General features: G+C 39.5%; 1 protein-coding gene across 3 annotated transcripts in view; it reads right to left on the bottom strand.

Moving 5' to 3' along the window:
- MCC (MCC regulator of Wnt signaling pathway) overlaps nucleotides 1-21,935 on the bottom strand; it is a 293,206-nt gene that overhangs the window by 48,417 nt on the left and 222,854 nt on the right. For all 3 annotated transcript variants that reach the window (XM_089492179.1, XM_089492187.1, XM_089492193.1), the window contains 3 exons: nucleotides 7,891-8,037; nucleotides 7,453-7,542; nucleotides 3,956-4,104 (listed from right to left, as the gene is read on the bottom strand). In XM_089492179.1, the coding sequence (XP_089348305.1) occupies nucleotides 3,956-4,104; nucleotides 7,453-7,542; nucleotides 7,891-8,037 (386 nt within the window). The remainder of the gene's footprint in view (nucleotides 1-3,955; nucleotides 4,105-7,452; nucleotides 7,543-7,890; nucleotides 8,038-21,935) is intronic.

The raw sequence follows: 21,935 nt of genomic DNA, 5'->3' as shown, positions 1-21,935 counted from the left end.
ACTTCTTGGATTACCACATGGCTGTGGCATCCAGGATTATACCTGGTGGTCCTGCACTAACATTACCACAGCATCTACCTAGCTCCTGATAACAAAGGTATTACATTACTGCTGTACAAACCAATGTCAGAAACTGTATTTCAGGTTCCTCAGAAGACAACACCAGCTGTTGCTAGGATCTGCAGAATAATATGCTAATCCTAACAAATCACTTTATGGCCTAATGCTGATGACTAAATTATCTTGTTGAAAGAAAGCTATTAATTCAGATTATGCACTCTTTTTCATCACCATATTTTTCCACATTTATATGCAGCTGGCATAAGCATAATTTACCCCAATCAAAACAACAGGGATAACAAGTTAGTCAGCTGAAAGTAAAAGCAGTATGTTTTTATCTCATATGTTTTTTAGATATAGAATTTTTCCATATGAGTCACTGCTGTGCCTATATAAATATGCAAAATGTTTCTGTGAACAAGAAATACATGCAACTGATTACTCAAAAGATTTATGCAGTAACTCCAGGCTCCTGACTGTCCTGGCAAACAATTCTCATTGGGAAGACCATTCCTGAACTGTTGTTAAATAAAAAATACAATACAATAAAATAATTTGACACAAAATGTTGGCTTTTGTATGTGAGCATGGCCATGGATCAGGTATTTATTTCTTATATTTACAAAGTTGGATGCATCATGATTTTTATTGTGGATTTTTGTATTTATATTTACATTTAGTTGTTTCATGAATGTTGTACATTGCTCTGGAATCTGGTAACAAAGCGTGGTATATAAATATTTTATGAGCCCATACAGACAAGCTAAAATAAAGCTACTTCGGGTCACTTTGGAAGTATGCTGTTTAAATGATGTTTGCGTCCTAAGAGGCCAGAAGCCGTGTCAAAGCCACACTCCAGTCCCAAGGACTGGAGTGCAGATTTGGTACAGCTTCTGGCCTTATAAGATGCATGTGTCATTTAAACAGCATACCTCCAAAGTGGCTTGAAGCAGCTTTATTTTGGCCTGTCTGTACAGGCCCTATATTAACATAAATATAAAAATATTTAACTGTATTATGAAAGGCAGTATATAGCTATTATGAATGAAGAACAGTATACACATTGTGTGCCTTCAGGTCATTTCCGACTGCGTTTAAGGTGAACTTATCAAAGGGTTTTTTTTTTTTTTTTTGCAAGATTTGTTCAGAGCGGCTTTGTCTTAAACTTCCTCTGAGACTGAGAGAGGGTTACTTATGCAAGCTCAGCCAGTGAGTTTCTATGGCTAAACAGATATTCAAACCCTGATCTCCACAGTCCTAGTCCAACATGAAACTACTACACCATGCTGGCTCAATATATACAGTACATGTGTGTGTGAGTGTTGCCTGCCTTCATGTAATTTCCAACTTATAACAACCCTAAGATGAACCTATCATGGGGTTTTCTTGGCAAGATTTGTTCAGAGGAGGTTTGCAATAGCCTTCCCCTGAGGCTGAGAGCATGAAGGTCACCCAGTGGGTTTCATGGCTGAGCGGGAATCACCAAGACAATGTTTATATGTATGCAAAACATTAAAACATAGTACATAGTATTCCTGTCTGCTTATGTTTTTACTGAATTGGTATATACATACCAATACAATAAAAACATAAGCAGACTGGTATACTCTGTTTTGTTTTAATGTTTTATGCGCATACACACATATACAAAGAGAGAGAGACAGAGAGAGAGAGAATAAAAGATATCAAAGCTACAAGTAAAAAGTAGCATAAATAGCTAAAATTATATCAATTATTCTATACAACAAACAAACTCTTGAGTAATATCTTGATTAATCTCCTACAAGAAACTAGGCTGGCACCCTTCCTTTCCCTTCTCTTTTTGTTTGGCAGGTCAATTTATTTGAACCGTCATTTGGTGACAAAATGGCTATGCAGTATGTTTTGTTAAAGGGGCATCTGTGCTGTACTTTTATATTGTCACATTTTAAAATGATTTCACTGAACTTGTACTATGGTAGTTTTACATTGCTGTTTCTAATCACTAGGTTTTTTAGGTGACTTTATTTTAATTCATAATGAAGCTGACTTCTGTCCCATGTCAGGGGAAAAGTGGGATGTAAATTAATGCATATATTTATAGGCACAGCAAATAAATAAATATACAAAATATATTGATTGAATTGAAATAAAGTGGTCCCTTCTTTTATGCGGGGGATCCCCCCATGCAAAAGCAATTCTGTGTATGCTTGAGCCCCATTAGAAGTCTCTTCTGGTGCATGGCACCGCTTTTTCCATTGCTGCTTTCAGCATATGCTGAAAGTAGGGTTGTCATGTCCCGATTCTAGGTGGGACAATCATCCTCCAGCCTGCCATCCTCCAGCCCACTATCCTCCTCCATCTTTGGTCCTCCTCCCTGGCCCTAGGAAGCATGGCCTGACGTCCCTCCCCTTCCCGACCTTGCAACCAATTAGAGAGGCTTCTGACTGGAGGAGGGGGCAGGACTTCCAGCCGCAGAGGCCACTAGGGCCTGTAGCTGCAGGACACCCAGCCCCTTCCCGGCCTTTGCGACCAGAAGTCCCGCCCCCAGAAGAGAGGCTTCTGGGTGCGGGACTTCTGGTCGCAAAGGCTGCTGGGGTTTGTAGTCGCAGTGGGCTCCTACAAGCCCCAGTGGCCATTGTGACCAGAAGTCCCACCCCCAGAAGCCTCTCTGATTATTTGCGAGGCTGGAAAGGGGTGGGGCGTCCACCCCATCCAGGTTTGGTAGAAGACGGATATGGCAACCTTAGCTGAAAGCAGCGTATAATGTGCCCATGTATGATGTGGGCGCACTGTACTAGGTAAGAATCCTGTTGGAGACACACGCTTTCATAAGTGGACTTATATCTGTGGGAATTAGAACTGGGCGCTTCTGCAATACCCGTATCCAATAGATAATAATACAAGATAGAATTAGATAAAAATGCAGCCAACAAATTAAATGCACAATGGGACCTAGAAAATTGACTAGGGAGTTCTGATCTGCATTGGGACAGTCTTGCTTGCAACTTGTTGGAATTCACTAACAGGATTTCTTAGCATGTCTGCTGCACAGTTAAGTACATATAACCTACAGTGCCATAGAGGATTCCAACTCTACAAACATTAAAAGGTGAAGACCTTTAAAGGCCTGGAAGGATAAAATGCCTTAAAGACCTGAAATGTATCAACATAGGCAGCAGACAAGCCTCATGAGAGAAAACATTCTAAAATGGGAGAGTCACTGTGGAGAAGACCCTCTTACACAGTTGTCCTCCAAAATCATGATTGAGGAAAAAGACAATTGTTAATCATCTTAAGGTACAAGGGTGCTGTTGTTGTTATTTCTTCAGTCTGACCTTTCCCCCAGTTTGGGACTCAAAATGGTTTACAACAAATTAAAAACATGTAGGCACGTTACAGACCGCCCAAAAGCGGGCGGTCTGCTGCCACCGTCATTAGCTGCGCCGAGAAGCCCCAGCGGCCAGACCGCGAGGCTTCCTGGCGCAGCTAAAAAGAAGCGCTGAAACAGTGCTTCTTCTTGGCACCTGGAAGTGGTGCCACGAGGTACGCACTTGCGGTGTCACTTCCGCTGCGCCACGGCCGGACGCTGTGCGTCCAAGACGTAAAGATGGCGGCGCCCGTGTGGACGGGCTCCGCCATTTACTACGCGCTCTGTGCGTACTAGGGACAGGGCCAGTTAGGAAGGTAAGACCCTTCCTAACCCTAGCACGCCCCTTTATAACCCTAGTACGCGCGGAGTGTGTACTAAATGGCTGTTTGTAACGCACCGTAGTTAAAAATTCACAAAATACTAAAGGTACATATGGGAGGTTGTGATTGTTTGGTTACAGAGACTCCAATCTGTCTTTCCTAATTGTGGAATAAATCCATGTGAAGCAAAACAAAACTGTGCATATAAAACTTCTCATTGTACCTGTTTAATCGTTCAGTTTCCACTTCAAATTCTCGAATTTTACTTTCAGAGATAGCAGAACCATGTGAGTAAAGTGTCTGGAAAATTTCTTGGATGTTGGAACAATCTTGAAGAGAGTGTGCAAGATGTTCTGCCACACTGCTGGATACCTGTAACAAGGTGATTGGAAGTTTACTGTGAAAGGATGGCCCACAAATTACTATCACTGTGGGAAGTAAAGTTTGCAAAGGGATAATACAAATCGTACAAATTACTATAATAGAATACCTTTAGAGGTGGTTTTTTTGTTTGTTTATTATAATCCAATAGAGTAACTTTTCTATGAAGTTATCAGATTGTAAACAAAACTGAAAGACGACACTGAATGTTAAGTTTTGCAAATGGTTGTTCATCAACGGCAATAAGCACGTGTACAAGTAATAACAGTATAATTTGCCAGTTGGGGAGGGAACAGGGACTTGTACAGACTTGGAAAATAAGGGGGAAAACACTGTAAGCAGAGCAGTGACTCATTTCCTTAGTCCAGTTGTTCACCTCTTCAGATGTCAGGGGGCCTGGTGGACTTCTTTTCTCTCATTCCAGCTGAACCATTTCTGGTAGTGTTTTTAGTGAAAAGGATAACTATTTCTTTTCTGATGTTAAGCAACTATGCTACAAGTACAAGCCTTGTAAACTGAAAGTAAAAGAATTGCCCTAGAAAAGTTTTGTATCAAGGGGAAGTATTTACTTCTATATAATACATATAAAATAAATGAGTTTGTATATAGCCGTGATGGCGAACCCATGGCACGCGTGCCACGTGGCGCGGTTTCGCCAGGCACGAGGGTGAAGGAGAAGGCGGAACGGGCGCGTGCCCATTCCGCCTCCTCCCTTCCATTTTCGGGCCTCCCGCTATCTCTCTGAGACAGTGGGAAGCCAGAAAATGGCACCTGGGAGGAGGAGACAGAAGCGCGTGCACATCTGCCTCCTCCTCCCAGCCTTCTTCCCTCCCGGCTTGCCTTGGCTCGCCGGGAAAGGGCTCCGCGGAGCCCTTTCCCGGCGAGCCAAGGCGGAGGAGGAGGCGGCTGGGACATGTGCCCAGCCGCCGCCGCCTCCTCCCGGCTTGCCTTGGCTCACCGGGAAAGGGCTCCGCGGAGCCCTTTCCTGGCGAGCCAAGGCGGAGGAGGGGGCGGCTGGGACCCGTGCCCAGCCGCCTCCTCCTCCTCCCAGCTTGCCTTGGCTCGCCGGGAAAGGGCTCCGCGTTTTATTTCTGACTCTGAACTAAAGATCATAAAACAAAAGGTAACAAAAACTTTAAAAATGTAATTGGAATCCAAGTGTGAATCTCCTTCAGAGGCACAAGTTACTCTCCTGGTCATGCTTAAAATTGGGCTGCAAATTGCATATAAGGAACGAATGGGTACAAAAACTACACAAGGATTCCAAGAATAGGCAGAAAGACATACCAGTTTCTCATGGAAACCATGAAGTTATAACAGAACACAAATTACCAACAGGAACCATAGCAGTATTAACAATCAAAGAGATTTCCATTTCTTTTATTTTCATATCTTGCTTTTGTTCTAGCTTTTACATTACTATTAAAATCAATCCCAAGGAAATTTATAAACACAAATATAAAACATAACAAAATGAAACAGCATTCTAATAAAAAACCCAAAATGAAAAAAACCCAGCCTCTTGCAAATTATAAAGTAATGAGGATTTTGATATCAGTCCTGCCATCATATGATATAATTTTATTTCTCTGATGGTTCCTAACACCACTGAAAATTTTGAAAAGAGATATTTTCTGAGCCTATGCTTCCAAACCCTAAAGACAAAGTCTATAGATTTCTGTTGTCCCTTATTCTAATAACTGGAACAATAATGCAGGTATGAGAGTTTTATGATGAAGCAGACTGCATTCTCTAGTATCTGTCTAGGAGTATATATAAAAAACTTAGTCCCAGTAACGACTGGCACAAAGCGCCGGCGTGGGGCCGATTTTAAGGCTCGGGAGAGCGGAGTGTCAGCACGCTCCTGAGCCCTACCGTGCTGTTCAGGCACCGTTTGGGTGCACACCTGTTCATACACCACACGCGCCGATGACATGGCTTGTGCGCCACGTCCAAATGGCGCGGCACACAAGATACATCACAGCACTGCTCCAGGGTGCTAATGGTGCCTCTGTTGTGGCCAAAAAAGGAGCCATGTTTCACATTGTTGGTGTGACGTGCGGTCGCCACGGCAATGATCCACGGGAGAAAGGGGTGGCATCTCTCCGCCCCTTTCTGCCCATCTGTATCCCCCTATAATCTTCAGTTCTTGCTTTTTATCTTACTGATGTCAGTGGACCTACTTGTAAGGCCAGAGATTCTGCTGACCAACCTTTGAGGGTCAGGGAAGCAAAAATTGTCCTCCTCTGGATCATGGTAGGCCACATTCTCCTGGCTCACATCCCCAGAAGCATTTGGAGGTGTGATTTGCCATTTGAATGTAATTTCACATTCCGGGGCCTGTTTATATTTTAGAAACAGTAAGTGATCAGAATACTAATTTGTCAGTTAGGGGCCAATGTGAGGAGGCTTTGGTGGTTACATTTTGTCCATTTCTGTTACAGTTAATAGGCTTAATTATGTACAGTCAGCCCTTCTTATACACGGATTTCTTATACACGGATTCAAACATCCATGGTTTGAAAATGTTAAAAAAAAGTATAAATTTCAAATACCAAACCTTGATTTTCCATTTTTTATAAAGGACAGCATTTTGCTATATCATTATATTTAATGGGACTTGAGCATCCACTGATTTTGTTATCTACGGGGATCTTGGAACCAAACCCCAGAGTATAACAAGGGTCCACTGTATTTTAAAATTTCAGGGCTGATATGCTTATACCCCTCCCACACACACTGATTTTAACTATACAACATCTATCTGTAGGGGCAGCCAGTGTGGTGTAGTGGTTTGAGCATTGGATAATGATTCTAGAGAACAGTTCAAATTTCCACTTGGCCCTAGAAATCCACTGGGTGATCTTGGGAAGTCACACTCTCTCAGTTTCAGAGGAAGGCACTGGGAAAACTCTCTCTAAACAAATCTTGCCAAGAAAACCTATTATAGCTTTGCCTTAGCATTGGCACAGGTTGGAAATGACTTGAAGGTACAAAACAACAATAACAAGAAGCTAGAAATGGACTATAGGCAGATACTATATGAGTGATTTTGAATGTTCCATAATCTGTTATGTCCAACTGGGTACCCTTACCCTGAAGGATGAGAAGGCATTCTATTTTCATACTTTTCAAAAACAAAAGTGTCTCAATTTAATATATTTACATTTTCTTAAACTGGGTAATTCAAAATCAAGGCTTGAGTATGGGCTGAATTTGTATTTGCTTCAAGATGAAAATAGTTTTTGCTGCTGTGAGTTATAACAACCTTGATCATGACTATCAATTAGTAACATATTGCTAAGCATACATTTTTTTCTGATTATAATTAAGACTCACCCCTATGCTGCTGATTTCTGATCCCAGGACAGGACGGTCAGACGTTGAAGATTCTGACCTTGTCTTTGAGAGCTTTACTCGCTCAGCAATCTGAAAGAGTGGCAAAGCCTTCCATGAACATTAGTGGTTCAAGTACTGTGTGCAGCTTCTGCACACTTATGCAAAATACTTCCCCTTCTCACACATTCACAGTGTTAAGAAATCCTGTGTTAAACTGATTAATAAAAACTGGCATGTGTGTTCTCACTAAGAGAGGCTTAGAGTCCTTAGCATTTTATCTCTCCCTGCAGCTTGACTCTGCAGACTCAGTCAGAATCCTTGAAGAATCCCCTAGTGCTCTGGCAAATATTTGCAAGTCTGTACAGCAGTTCCGCCCAGAAAAGGCTGCTTGCTTCTTCCAGATAACAAGAGGTACCATAGCAATATACAAGCGCTTACCTTAGCAATGGGAATGTCATTACTGCTGCTGCTTGTGCTCAGCTCTCCAGTGCTTGGGTTAATAGGACGGTTTGCAGGAGTGAGACGACCTGGACTCGATGGACCAGTTGCCTGGACACTTTGTAAACGAGTTTGCAGTTCTCGAACCTACAAGAACATATAACAATGATTCGCTTAGTCAAAATGATTTGCTTTTCTTTCTACTTTCTCTGATTTACCTTGTGGCTATTTGTGATTGTTTTTCTAGCAACCAGGTAAAGGCTTTTATTCCAAAAAATTTCACTGATACCTAGTTCAGTACAGAGCAACTTCCCATACTTAAGCTATGTTAACATGACTTTTCTTGAAACCAATACCTGACCATGGGAATAACATATGCTGAGACCAAGTTCAGTAGACACTTTGGAAGGAACACAAAAGCTAAAAACTGACAGAAAATGGTATTGGAGATTCATTTTTGTCTTAAGATAGTTCTCATTTGCTATGGAGCAAAGTTGTTACTAGATGTTAGCTCTGAGAAAAAATGTAGGAAAGAAAGGGAAGGAATAATTGTTGAGGATCTGAGAACTGCAGTCTCCTCAAAGTATTATAAAATGAGTAAAATAATCCATTTATTTAGCAGTTCCTGTGTATAAGCAAAGATACGGTATAGTCCAGAAGCAACTGAATTGCAAATTGTGGCCAGAGTTTCCAGAAATTAATGTATCAAATCAATTTACGTCAGCAAAAATAATGCTTACAACATGCACACTAAGTGCAAGCAAAGATAGCATTGTCAGCTTCATAAAGATTAAGTATGGCAGTTAAGTGACTAATGAAATTTTCACAGAAGATAAACTTCTAGTTTGGAGTTCACTTTCTGTTTCCAAAATAGTTTAGTATCTCTAAACCTAACTAAAACTATGTTTGCACTTATTCACTTTGTGCCAGAAAGTATCTTATTGGATTGTTACTGGAATGAGATACCACTTTGGAGAGAAGCAAGGGAAATTTTGCTCCAGCAACAGTTCAGTACACTCTCAGGTGCCCACAAACAGTTCTGCTTCTTGTCTTGCCACTATTTTACATTTTAATGCATAATTGTTTTAACTTTTAAAATTGTTTAATTGATTTTTAAATTTTATATTTATACATTTTAATACTTTTGCACTGAATCATAGAGTTGGAAGAGACCACACGGGCCATCCAGCCCAACCCCCTGCCATGCAGGAAATCCAAATCAATGCATCCCCAGCAGATGGCCATCTAGCCTCTGCTTAAAGACCTCCAAGGTTTAAATTTGCTGTTCACCACCTTGAGTCCTATATTGGAAGAACTGTGGGTGGGATATAAGTAAATATAGTAGTAGTAGTAGTAATAATAATAATAATAATAATAATAATAATAATAATATGCAAGGAAAAATTACAAACTTCAAATTTATCTGAATGACTGATCAAAAATTCACAATATTTATTTCCAAGAACAGATCCAGTGGATAGTGGAGCTCACCTCATTCCTTTCCTATTCATAGAAAAGGAGAAATGAAGTAATGTATAATAAAAACCCAAACTTCAGACAGGTTTGAAATTTCTTTCTAGGATGTAACGTGAATATACCTTCTCTTTAATGGTGCCAGGTTGATTACCCTTCTGGTGGATTTGGAGAAGTGAGAACTAGTATCACAAAAATTCCCCTAAAAGCTGGTTCAGACAATCTTTCTTGGCATCATAAATCTGGAAACATGCTGGCCCTAACGGTCCGCCTGTCCTTCCTTCTGTCCTTTCTTCCTTCTAAGCTCATTTTGTTTCCCATACCCTGTGCCTTCGTGTATAGACATCTAAACTCTTCTTTTGTCACATCTTTTATTTTACTGCAGTTTAACTGTGACTCCCATCCTCTCCCTCAGCTTCTCTTCTAGAATTCACATCCCTGCGTTTAGAGCTTGCCTTTGGACATATGTTTTAACTTATCATATCCAACCCCGCCCCCCCCCCCCCAAAAAAAAAAAAGATTTAGTTTCAAGGCTTCTTGATCAGATTAACCATGCTTTTGGCAAAGACATTCTTTCCAGTCCTTGTGAGGTACAGACCATCTGTAGCCAGTAAAATATGAAGATCATGGTCACAGAAGTCAAACCTCTCCAGTTAGATCATCTGTGTGGCCATTCATTCATTCATTCATTCATTCATTCGCAATATCTTTCTGTCTCCATATGGTCCTCTATCTTTCACTGAGGTAGATTGGCAAAAATACCACCTTCACCGCTAAACCCTTCACCTTCCTTCCCAGGGCTTCATAGTCCAAGGTGACAAGATGTTCTTTGTAGTTTTGTTGGTGCCCACATGAGTAAAGAGAAAGGGGTACTGATTTATGTTCTTGAGCTTTGGCAAGTTGTCAGTGACATCCTGAATTTATATACTGGAGAGACAGCATAGAGAAATGAAGTATAGAAAAGTTATTTAAATCTTTCCCTAAGCAGGGGCTAAGAAACTGAGAATTGTAACACGAAGGCTCTTCAGTGAATGATATTCCATTGGCTAATGAGCCAATTTTAAACTGTTGGTACTGGTTTTGTTGTGCACCACTCTGCTATGCTTGGACGTGGGGCACAAAACAAATATTTTATCAACAGCACTGAACATGTGTCTTTATTACTATTCGGAATCAATTGAATATTGATTCAATATTATTCAATAATTATATTTCTATTATTATTATTTAGTAAAGATGTTTGAAAAAACACTCATAGAAAAAAATTCTAGGATCTCCTCATCACATTCAGAATTTGTAGTGATTGAAACATAAAATACTTTTAAAGGTGCACACAAAGCATAGTACTGCAGTATGAATAAATAACAGAAATGCAAATATGAATTAGGAAAAAGGAGCTTCCCCCATAGTTAAATTAGCCAAATAATTCAACATCCTAATCAATTCCTCAACAGATGCATTTTTCTTTACTATATGCAGTAAAAGAACAAAATATGAAACATATTTTGCTGCAGGAGTGTGGGAGAGAAAGCTTGTAAAAGTCAAGGGACATTTTTTGATATAAAACTGTATGATTTATATGTATAGACAACTGTATGTATAGACAATTAAAACAACAACAACAACAACAACAACAACAGTCAGAAATGGTTTTGTTCAGCACAGCAATTCTGGCTATGAGGCAGTGTTCTGGAAGAGTTTATTCCTGACGTTTTGCCGGCATCTGTGGCTGGCATCTTCAGAGAATGCTGGCATGGAAGTATACTGTGTGACCCTTGGTTGTGAGAAAGTGATTTACATGATAGCCTTTGACTTCAATTAACATTATTACCACTTCATGTACTAAGGTACTCAATACTGTGAAGATGAAAAATATCATTGGGGCACAAAAGGTAAGCAATCAAACTGTCACTTGCTAGTCGCACCTGTTCCCTTTGCTAGGATAAACTTAAATAAGCTCTAGTGCAGTGGTTCTCAACCTTCCTAATGCTGCGACTCTTTAATACAGTTCCTCATGTTGTGGTGACCCCCCCAACAGATAGAGGAGCGGTGTCTCGGTTCCTAAGACCATCAGAAATATGTGTTTTCCTATGGTCTTAGGAGATCCCTGTGAAAGGGTTGTTCGACCCCCAAAGGGGTCGTGACCCACAGGTTGAGAACCGCTGCTCTAGCGTAACCCACTCCCAGCAGAAATCACAGAAGCAGTTGAATGGAGTGCATCTGGGCACAATTCATGATCTCAACAAACAGTGTCACAAAGACCAAGGGGCTATTAAAACAGGTACAGAATCAAATGATGCAGATGCATAATCAACCAGAGTTTCTTTATACAGTTATAACGTGATCAAAAGGCATAAATGAGGTAGAACCACGCTGAATAGTTTGCTTTGACACAGAAAATGTTCTAAGGCCACAGTGATTTTATGTTCAGTTAAATATGTTTAAAACATTCCAAACTATGTTCTAATACAGAATCTAAACTATGTTCATAGAACAGAACAGAATCATAGATCTGGAAGAAACCTCAACAGTCATCAGGTCCAATCCCTTGCCATGTAAGAATTCACAATCAAAGTACCTCCAACAGATCATCCAGCCTCTGTTTAAAAACCTCCAAAGAAGGAGACTCCACCACTCAACCTGACAATGGCTAGAAGATTGCAATAAAATACAAAGAACAAGTGAGATGTGCAGTTTGGAAACAGCGATTGATCTTCATTGATGAGTTTGTATGTATGTCATAGCCTTTTGTTGCTCAATTACTGCCACTGCATGTAAGAATTCTATTTTTTTTTTTGTAATTCTACAAGAATTATATTTCGCTTTAATTTCTTGTTTGCAGTGGAATCCTGGCCTACCAAGTCAGAGTTAACTCAGCACTATGTTGTTAAATAAACTGCTGAAGTGAATCTATTATCAAATTCATGAACTTTAGAGTTAAAAAAGACTCCTTCAGTCCCAAATGTGTGTGTGTGTATCTATATCTATCTATGTATATGTTGTTGTTGTGTGCCTTCAAATTGTTTCCAACTTATGGCAACCCTAAAGTGAACCTATTATGGGGTTTCTTAACAATTTTTTCAGGGGATTGCCTCCTGAGTGGAGGATGGGGCCAGATGCCTTCTGGGAAGGGCTCAGTTCCCTTGGGGAGGCCTGATGGGATTGGCCCACCCCTCTCTCCCTCAGAAGCCAGGATGGAGCCAGATGGAGTCAACTAGCTCAGTATTACTGATACCAGGGATGGTACTTTTTATGAAGCTCTCCAAATCTTGGTGGACTACAACTTAGTGGGTCCAGCCAACATAAATGAAAAATGATACAGAATTATATGATTCTTACTCCTGATCTATACCAATAAACATATGCTCTCCAAGGTCTCAGGAATTAGATTTTTCTCTTTTGCAAGTGCTGTGGATGGCACCTAGGACCTTTTGCATGTGAAGCTCATGTTCCACCATTAAGCTAAGCCTTTTGAAATGGAAATACTGTAAAGGGAAAGCCTCTAAATTTTGACACACATTATCAAATGTTTTCTTAAGTGCAGAGAATAAACCCAGTAACAACTTATCAAGTAGTAATTGCTAGCCACAACTATACACCACAAAGTAAAATGATCATAATGGAAAGAAAAATGAGTAATATTCAAACCACACTTAAGAGAGGATTAATTTCTTCAAAAAGGCTTAAAAATAGGAAAACGAACAAATAATACAACTATGATACTGTTTGCTTTATTTTAGAAGCAACACTAGAGATTGGAAAGTTACTTTTAGAAAGTAATTTGATCCAGTTACTCATCACAATCTTACTCATTGCAGTGTTTAAGTAGTAAATTGTTATGTTAATTGTTGTTTCCCTTTAGGGTTGGTAAGAGAATGGCATAAAATTTGAAAAAATCTTGTAAAAATTACACTAAAATGCCAGAAATTACTCACAAAAGGTAATTTTAAAAACTAAAAAGTAAACTGAAAGATTACTCAACATGATTCAAATACAGCTGTTTGATGAATAAAGTAATGCTTGTTCCTGCTTGCTGTGTTCCTTTTCAAATGTAACTTTGCTATACCTTGACTACTAGAAAAAGTAACTGATTTCCAGTAATTAAATTACTTGTAACTCATTACTTCTAAGTTCTGAGTAAAGTCAACAATAGGAGAGAAAAAGTAGCAGGGTAGGAGAAGAGAACACATTGAAAGATCAATGACAGGCTAAGGTTCTGCGGGATTAAAGCCTGTAGAACTGTACAGACAGTGAGCAGTAAGGCAACAGATGAGGAACATAAGAGTCCCCTTCCTTGCCCGTGACTTATCTTCCTATAGTCTAGTTCCCAATATCCTTCCCCCTAAGCTAGATTCCTGCTGCCAAAGTGACTTGGGTGGCAAAAACGGATTTGGGAAAGGAGGTTTCAAGAAACAGGGTGGGATTTAGTTTTTTGGGGGCCTTTGGCCAAAGGCCTTTACTTATCCCGTCAGCTTGTTTCTCACTCTACTTGTCTACTGGATCTCTTCCTGGGCCAAAGGCAGGGGAATGGGGGAGTCTGTTGTCATTCTGTTCAGAGCTTAGGATTTTTTTTTGGGGGGGGGGGGGATTGCAACTCTCAAAATACCACAACTGCAGAATTACTGCAGTCTGACACTGTTTAACTGTCATGTCTATGGAATCATGGGATTTGTAGTTTCTTGTGGCACCAGAGCTTTCTGCTAGTAAAGGCTAAATATCTCACACAACTAAAAATCCCAGAATTCCATCACATTGAGCCATGACAGTTACTCACCAATGTCAAACTGCCTTAATTCTTCAGTGTAAATGTAGCCTTTATCTCTACTTGCACTTTAAACTGCAAAACTGAAGCAGAGTCTGAGCCTAAATTATTTACATGTGTCTTCCACTGTCATGTCTTACTTGGGCCTCAAGTGACTTCAAAGTCCTGAAATGGAATTGAGCACAGCATGGGTTGACTTGAGAAAACCAGTACACAGAAGATTAATTGACATCTCTGATTGGGGCACATGAGTAAATGCAACCTAACCATTCAAGTGTTCTCCCCACTTTTCTCACAGCGAGATACTTGTCTGATACACTTTACATATTAAAAAGAGAGGGGCGTGTGTGTTGAACTAGCAGAAAATACTTTGGTAATGGATGGTATGGAGGATAATGTGAAAGGTGTTTTGCCAACAGTGGGGCTTTGAACTAGACAAATTTAAGGTTGACTCTTCTGCTCACCTAGGGAAAACCCACTGTTTCACCAAACTGTTACATTAACTGTGTGCTGATGGTTTCATTTGTTCAGAAGTTAGAGAATGAAAGTTCTGCAAAACAAAGAGGCATTGTACTTTAACAAGCATAGTGGAGGTACTGTGTAGGTTAAAGGAGGACACTAAGTAAGCTTGGCACATTTAAATAAATAATGCCACTGCAAAGGAGGAGCTGTTGTGTATAGAAAACCCACAGGGAGAAAAGAGGAGATGTGAAAGCAGGACAAGTCTGGCTGCAGTGCTATACACAAATTTCTATTTGTTCCAGAGAGATCTGCAGAAAGGAAACTCACACTTTCTGTGCCAAGACAAGTTAGGTAGGGAATGAAAAGTGAGAGTGTTCTATATTGAACCTTTTTTATCTGGAAATCTGAAATACTCAAAAAACCAAAACTTTTCCCCACCAAAAACCCACTACAGCTTTTGAGGAAAGGGGATTAGTCTCATTTCCAATGCCCACTTATTTTGTCTTTGCTCATAAATTTGATGGGGGAAAGAGAAAAGGGGGAAGTTGGGAGGAAAGGACTCCAGTTCCTGTAGCTTCACTTATATAGGGCCCCTGTAAAAAGCAGATGTCCCAGATGCTTCCCTGGCTGTCAGTATGCTTTCCGTCCATTCAGGAAAGTAGCCCTCATAGCTGGAGAGGGAGGAAAAGTCCAAGTGAATTCAGATGTTACATTCAATTGGCAATTCACTCACCTGCAATAGTCCTTGTATAGAGGGAGGGAGAAGTGCAAGTGGATCCGACTGAGTGAAGCGCCAGTTGATGGCAGCCAAATATGCTTGAACTTTTCCTTCCCTTCCCAGCTATGATGCACTGAGCAAACACAGATGACCCATTTGTGGGAGTACAGAGATCACCAAGAAGAATAGTACTGTATACCCTTGGTATATGCTAGGTTTGGTTCCAGAATCCCCCATGGATACCCAAATCTGTGGATGTTCAAGTCCCACTAGACACAATGGCAGAGTAAATGTGCAAAATCATATATAAAATGGCAAAATCAAGGTTTGCTTTTTGGAATTTATATACTTAAAAATATTTTCAAGGTGTGGATACTTGAATCCATGGATAAAAAAGTCTGTGGATATGGAAAGCCGATTGTACTTTCACATTTGTGTCATTTGGGGTATAGCACAAATTTGAAAAGTAGAATACATTCTATTGTTGGCATGAAAATATATAAATTTGATTAGAAGAAATATTAAAATGTAGTTTCCAGTGAATGATTAAATATACTTGCTAAAGAAGTTACAGTACTAAATAACAATTTAATTAGCACACAAAAAATGACTAAGAAATTGAAGCAGCATGCAGTTTAAATAAATAAAGAGAAATGCAGTTATTGCTAGTTCTCACTCCACTTTTTAACTAAAACAGTCTGATAACACCAATTTTAACACTCCTTGAGCCATAATATTATTATTTAAATAAGTTAGGATACTTTTTGCATAGCTTAAGAAATGGGAGTCACATTCTCTTATTGAAAGTCAATATACTTCCTGTGACTGATTTATTCATGTGGGACATGTAAGCCATGGATGAGTTGGTTAGAAGAATACAGCAGTCTTGTTATACACTAGACCAGAGTCACTTAAGCCTTTCTCTTTTTCAGTGTATAACACACCAGTTCTGCTCGATTTGAAGGTAACCTACTTCCATTATAAGCAGGGACAAAGTTTATAAGGCAGAATAACGACCTATTTTATTGCCTACACTACATTTGGGCCAAATTTACTTTGGAATGTAATTGGAATCTGGATTGTCACATGCTTTCAATCTTTCTTCAAAGAGGCTAGATTTCTACAAAACCTTTTGTCTGATATTGCTCTTTTCGATCTGGACATCTTTCAAATAAAAATCATCTGACCGCTAATATATTGTGATTGTTATTGTTGTTGTTGTGAGCCTTCAAGGCATTTATAACCCTAAGGTGAACCTATCATGGTGTTTTGTTAGCAAGATCTGTTCAGAATGAGTTTGCCTTTGCCTTTTGCTGAGGATGAAAGAATGAGACTTGTCCATGATTGTGGGTTTTCATGCCTGAGCTGGGACCTGAATCCTAATCTCCAGAGTTGTAGTCCAATGCTCAAACCACTACATCACACTAGCTTATACATCATAACACAAGCCTTAAAAGGACCAGTTTAAGCCAAGTGGTTTATACACAACTTCTGTAGTGTATCTGATGTGAAAGAATTTGCCCCAGTCATCTCACATCAAGAGGATGAATCAATAAGTCTGAGATAATAATTTAATGGAAGTGCCAAATTCTCCTGATGTCATGTCCAGCCTGGATGAGGACTCAGGGGAGGACCCTGACTCTAGCTCTGCACTGAGAGCTCCAGCAGAGGCTGTGGCTCTCATAGAAAATCATGAGCCAAATCTCCAGGCAGTAGGGCCTTCTAATAATGTGGGCATGGAGGATGATGATGAGGATCACATCCTTACCTTCAGCCAGAGAAAATCCGAAAGAGCGTGCCTCCGGCGTTGGAGGAGGCTTTATGCAAAATGCCAACTCATCAAAGACTACCTGCACTAATGAGGGTTGATGATAAAAGCCTGGGTAGGGCACCAGAGCTTTGTCAGAAGCTATCTATGTTCCTTTGCAAAAACACTCTGTTTTCTGACTCTCAGTTTGTCTCCTCGGCTTGGATCTTTGATTTTCGGGCTGCCTGACCATCTTGCTTATCTGGAACCCTTGACCTTCTTGAACTGCTTGACAATACTCTTGGCTTGCACCCTGACTGACAATGGACCTTGTTACTAGAGTCTGCCTTTATTTGTAAGTCTGCTCTTTGAAGTTCGCTTTAAATCTACAAGCTCTGTGAAGAGTTTCTTTGTTTTCTGGACTGGTTATCTGCTGCTGGCTGCTTTCCCAAATACCTTGCTATTTACTTATATGGAAACGTAAATGTAACAGAATGTAGGAATATATTTGTTTATGGAAATATTATAAAAATTAAATTAAAAAAAACTTATATGGAAACCAGTGTGGTCAAATGGTGTGAATGCCAGACTATGGGTGCATCCTCACTGCAGAAATAATTCAGGTTGACACCACTTTAACTGCCATGGTTCAATGCTATGGAATTCTGGGAATTGTAATTTTGTGAGACAGCCTCCTCTGACAGAGAAGGTGCCCCAATAAACTACAATTCCACAGCAAAGAGTCACGGCAGTTAAAGTGGTGTCAACCTGGATTATTTTTTGCAGTGTGGATGCAACCTAAGGGAGATCAGGGTTGAAATCCTTGCTCAGCCACATAAATCCATCACCTTGGGCAAGTTATACATTCTCTCCCTTAGAGGAAAGCAACAACAACCTCCTCTAAATAAATCATGCAGAGATATGATATAGTTGCCCTAAACGGGAGCTGACTTGAAAGCACATAATAACAGCAATGCAGTTATATGGATCTGAACAGGTAAGAAAACATTCCTGTCCTATATGAAGAATAAAAAGTAACGTTCATTGAAAATATACCCAACCTGTTTATCTCAAATATTCCAAAGATATGTGCACCCTTCTACTATGTGATGTAGCTAATAAGCTTCAATAAATACAATGTTATGTATTTATTTCTCTCTAATGGAAACCAAATGATTTATGACATATATTCCATGCACTTGACAACAGTTCAAAGCCTAATCAAATAGGGTCCTGTAAGATGTATCTCTATTATGACTGGCAAGACATGTTGTACTAAACTATCTCGCTCCATTTGTGCTGTAAAACGAATTGGGTCAAAAAGCACAGCCTTTCAGCTGATGAGCCACAGAGTAAATTTCTCTGCCTTGACTTTCAAGAAATAATACACAACGTTTTTCTCTGTGAATGTGTTCAGAGTGCTATTGCTATCATCATCAATACACCAATTTTAATACTTCTATTTACTGCAGGCACAGGTCCATCATGCCTAGGTCACAAAAGCTCACGAAATGTCCTCTCCTCCACCCCAACTGCCACTGCAGTGTTCTCTGAGGGAGAAAAGAGTAAGAAGAATCTGCTGGACTCAAATCTCTTCCCCACTGCCATTCCCATTTCCTTGTGTGCCATCTTATTTAAGTTGAGAACAGGGAACTCACCACTCCACAAGAGGTCTGCTGCCTGCCTGCCACTCTGCACCTTCCCTGGTGGACTGCTGCCTACTCCAGACTGCACCCTGTACAAACAGGGACCCAGCCAGTTACTGACTAATAAGCAATACAGGATCACCTATTCCCTTTGCAAGGGGATAAAAGCCGGGTGCCTGCTGAGATTGACTGCTTTCCTTTCCCCAGCAGGCAAATACATTTTTATTCAAGAAGGCTTTTACTATGTAATCATTAGGTTGCATGCTTTGTTTATGATGTTCTTAACTTTTGTATTTTTAACGTAATTTTATATTGTTTAAATGAAATGAATCCAATTGTTTTAAAACTGTATTTAAGTTTTTAACCAATTTTATCTGTGAGCCACCTTGGGTTCCACTCCTTGAGAAAGGTAGAATGTAAAAATAAATAAATAAATAAATAAACTGTTATGTGAAGAATTTATACAGTACTCTGGGAGATTTTTTGGCTAAAGGACAGTATTATAAATGTGCTAAAACAAATAGATAAACAAATTGCTAATGGGTGTTAGTCCTATATCTAGATGGCTAAATAGCTTTAGCTATAGCATAATTTCCTTAAATACTTTGGAATATGTGAACATTGGGTGAGAAGATAGATAAATAAGATAGCTGAAGCTAAAGCTGTTTCATGGTTGTACAGGTATGATCTATTTTCTTTGGGGTCATGATAATAATTAGATATTTCCATTGCCAAATGATAACACTATACAATATTAAATTCTTCCGAATGGATTTCCTCCATTTGGGAAAAAAGGTACACAGCCCCTAATAAGTCTGACATCATTTATGGATACACACTATATGCAAAGAATTTGATACAATTTGACACAGAAATGGATATAGGCTTATGACATAATGCAAAGAGGATACCAGTTTGTAATGCCAATAATAATCGAGTCATTGAGACCAGTCATTTGCTTTCTCTTCATTGGTTTGTGCTCTGGTTCTGGACTGAAACCACATATAATATCTCTCTCTGCAAAGGTCTGCCAGTGTGCTGACAAAAACTTACTCATAAGTGTCTTCAACATCATTGTAATTAATTTCCAGGACAATCTGGAGTCTTCTGATTTAGAACCAACAAAAATATTAAAGCACTCACCTAGTGGTGTTAGTTCTTGCTCCTAGGTAAGAGTTCAAAAACACAAGAAGAATCAGGATGGTAAACAAAGATGGACACCTAATTCTATTCAGTATGCACCACTGACATGGTCTATGACAATCACCAGCATGCTTTAGAAGTTAGCAGCTTGGATGAGGACTAAGATGATCAGTATTCAAATTACTATTTGGCCATGAAGGTCACTGGATGTCATTTAGTCAGTTGCTACATCTTAGTCCAAGCTATGTTGCGGCATTGCCATGAAGATAAAAATGGGAAGAGATAACTTCTTGAAGGAAAGGCAAGATATAAATAATAGAAATTATAAAATAATTATAATAGGTAAATCCAGCTGTTTATTAGCTATCTTTGATTAATATGTAATTAATTTGCTTTTAAACTAAATCACATTTTGCAGCAGTACTGGTCTGCAGTAAGCATTTACAGTAGAAATGTTAATATCTGACTATTTGGTCCTTTCAAATGAGTACCAATTATTTCCAATTTTCTCCCTGCTGTGGAAAAAATGAGTAGTTCTGCAGAGAAACACACACATTTTGCATGGAAAAAGTGGGACTTTGAACAAAACCTCCTAGTGTTTCTAGATTGTAATATGTACTTTTTGGTGCAAAATTGCTATTTTTGAAGCAAACAACAACAACAACAACAACAACGATCTTGCATTACAAATCTTGAACAAGAAAAACCTTGCACAGGAAAAAAACCTATCTTTTTTATTTTTGTGTGCAAAACTCTGTCTTGGGGGTTTTGTGTAAGATTTTTTTAACTTTTCTAAAGTTTTTTGTTCTGCAAGATTGTTGTTTTTTTTGTGGTTGTTTGGAAGCAGTGTATTTCCCAGAACCACCACAATCCATGCTACCCCTCCTGTACTTCTGTGCAGAATAATTTCCTGTACCATTTTGGGATGTGTGAATACCAGGAAACCATTTTTTTCAGCAAGAAAATAAATAGCTGCAAATATTCTTTCCATCGCTAATTTAGAGACATGCATTTGATCCTGCAATATGGTCATGTAGTTTTTCTGGACGTTGCAGTGAGCTTACAGACAATTAGTCTTTGGTATTGGCACAGGGCAGATGTTTGGTGCTTTCAATAGTTGAAAACATGAATATTTTCTAGAGAAGCAGGGTATAAAATCATTCATATTCATGTATTTCATGTTACTTCCTGTGTTTGCTTTAAAGCAGGGGTAGGCAACCTGCGGCCCGTGGGCCAGATGCGGCCCGGCGAGGCCTTGGGACTGGCCCCAGCCCAGTCCTGCCGCCGATTACCGCCGGGGCCTTTGGCGTCTCGTGCGAGGGGCATGGTGGGGCAATTGTCTATAGAAGCCTCAGAAACATGCATTTATCTTAACATTTTTTTAAAAATCAGCAAATTTTTTCGCGTGTCCTCCATTTTTTTATTTAAAAAGTGCCCTCCATTTGAAAATTTTGTCCTACATTTGTCCCAGTTTATTTATTTATTTAATTTTCAAAAAATTATTTAATTATTTATTTTTTGGCTTCGGCCCCCCAGTTGTCTGAGGGACAGCAACCCGGCCCCCAGCTCAAAAGGGTTGCCTACCCCTGCTTTAAAGAAATAAAAACAAGGATATATGTTTGTACATCTAGGTAGAAGCAGCAGTTTTTATAAGCAGTAAACAAACCCCAAGTATTCAGACTGCTCTCCCCCATGGCTAGTTTGCAGAAAGGTAGAACTACATTATGGGCACCCTAGAAATAAGTAATCACCCCATTTACTAATGACCTGCAAGAGATAAAAATCCATACACATGTCATTTCTTAGTTATTGCACTGCAAAGCAGCCCAATCTGTTAACTGAATGCATTAAATATCTAATTTAATTAAACCTCTAACAAGCCTCCGAAACCCCACTGAGAGCACTTTGGTTGATTACAGACATTGGGCTGAAGTAACTGCCCTATTGATCTGTTCAGCTTCCACTTCTTTTATCTACCCAATTTCATGCATGTAGAACAAAAACTAAATTTTAGCATGGACTCCTTCCTCAGTCTCTCTGGGGAAATAATATGAAGTGACTTTCAGTTCAGAGTTGCATATATAAAATATTTAG

This window comes from Sceloporus occidentalis, unplaced genomic scaffold, assembly GCF_023333645.1.
Source record: "Sceloporus occidentalis isolate IW3139 unplaced genomic scaffold, rSceOcc1.0.p SCAF_1, whole genome shotgun sequence".
Classification (NCBI taxonomy): Eukaryota; Metazoa; Chordata; class Lepidosauria; order Squamata; family Phrynosomatidae; genus Sceloporus; species Sceloporus occidentalis.
Note: the sequence above shows the minus strand (reverse complement) of the source record. Positions and strands in the feature narration are given on the sequence as shown.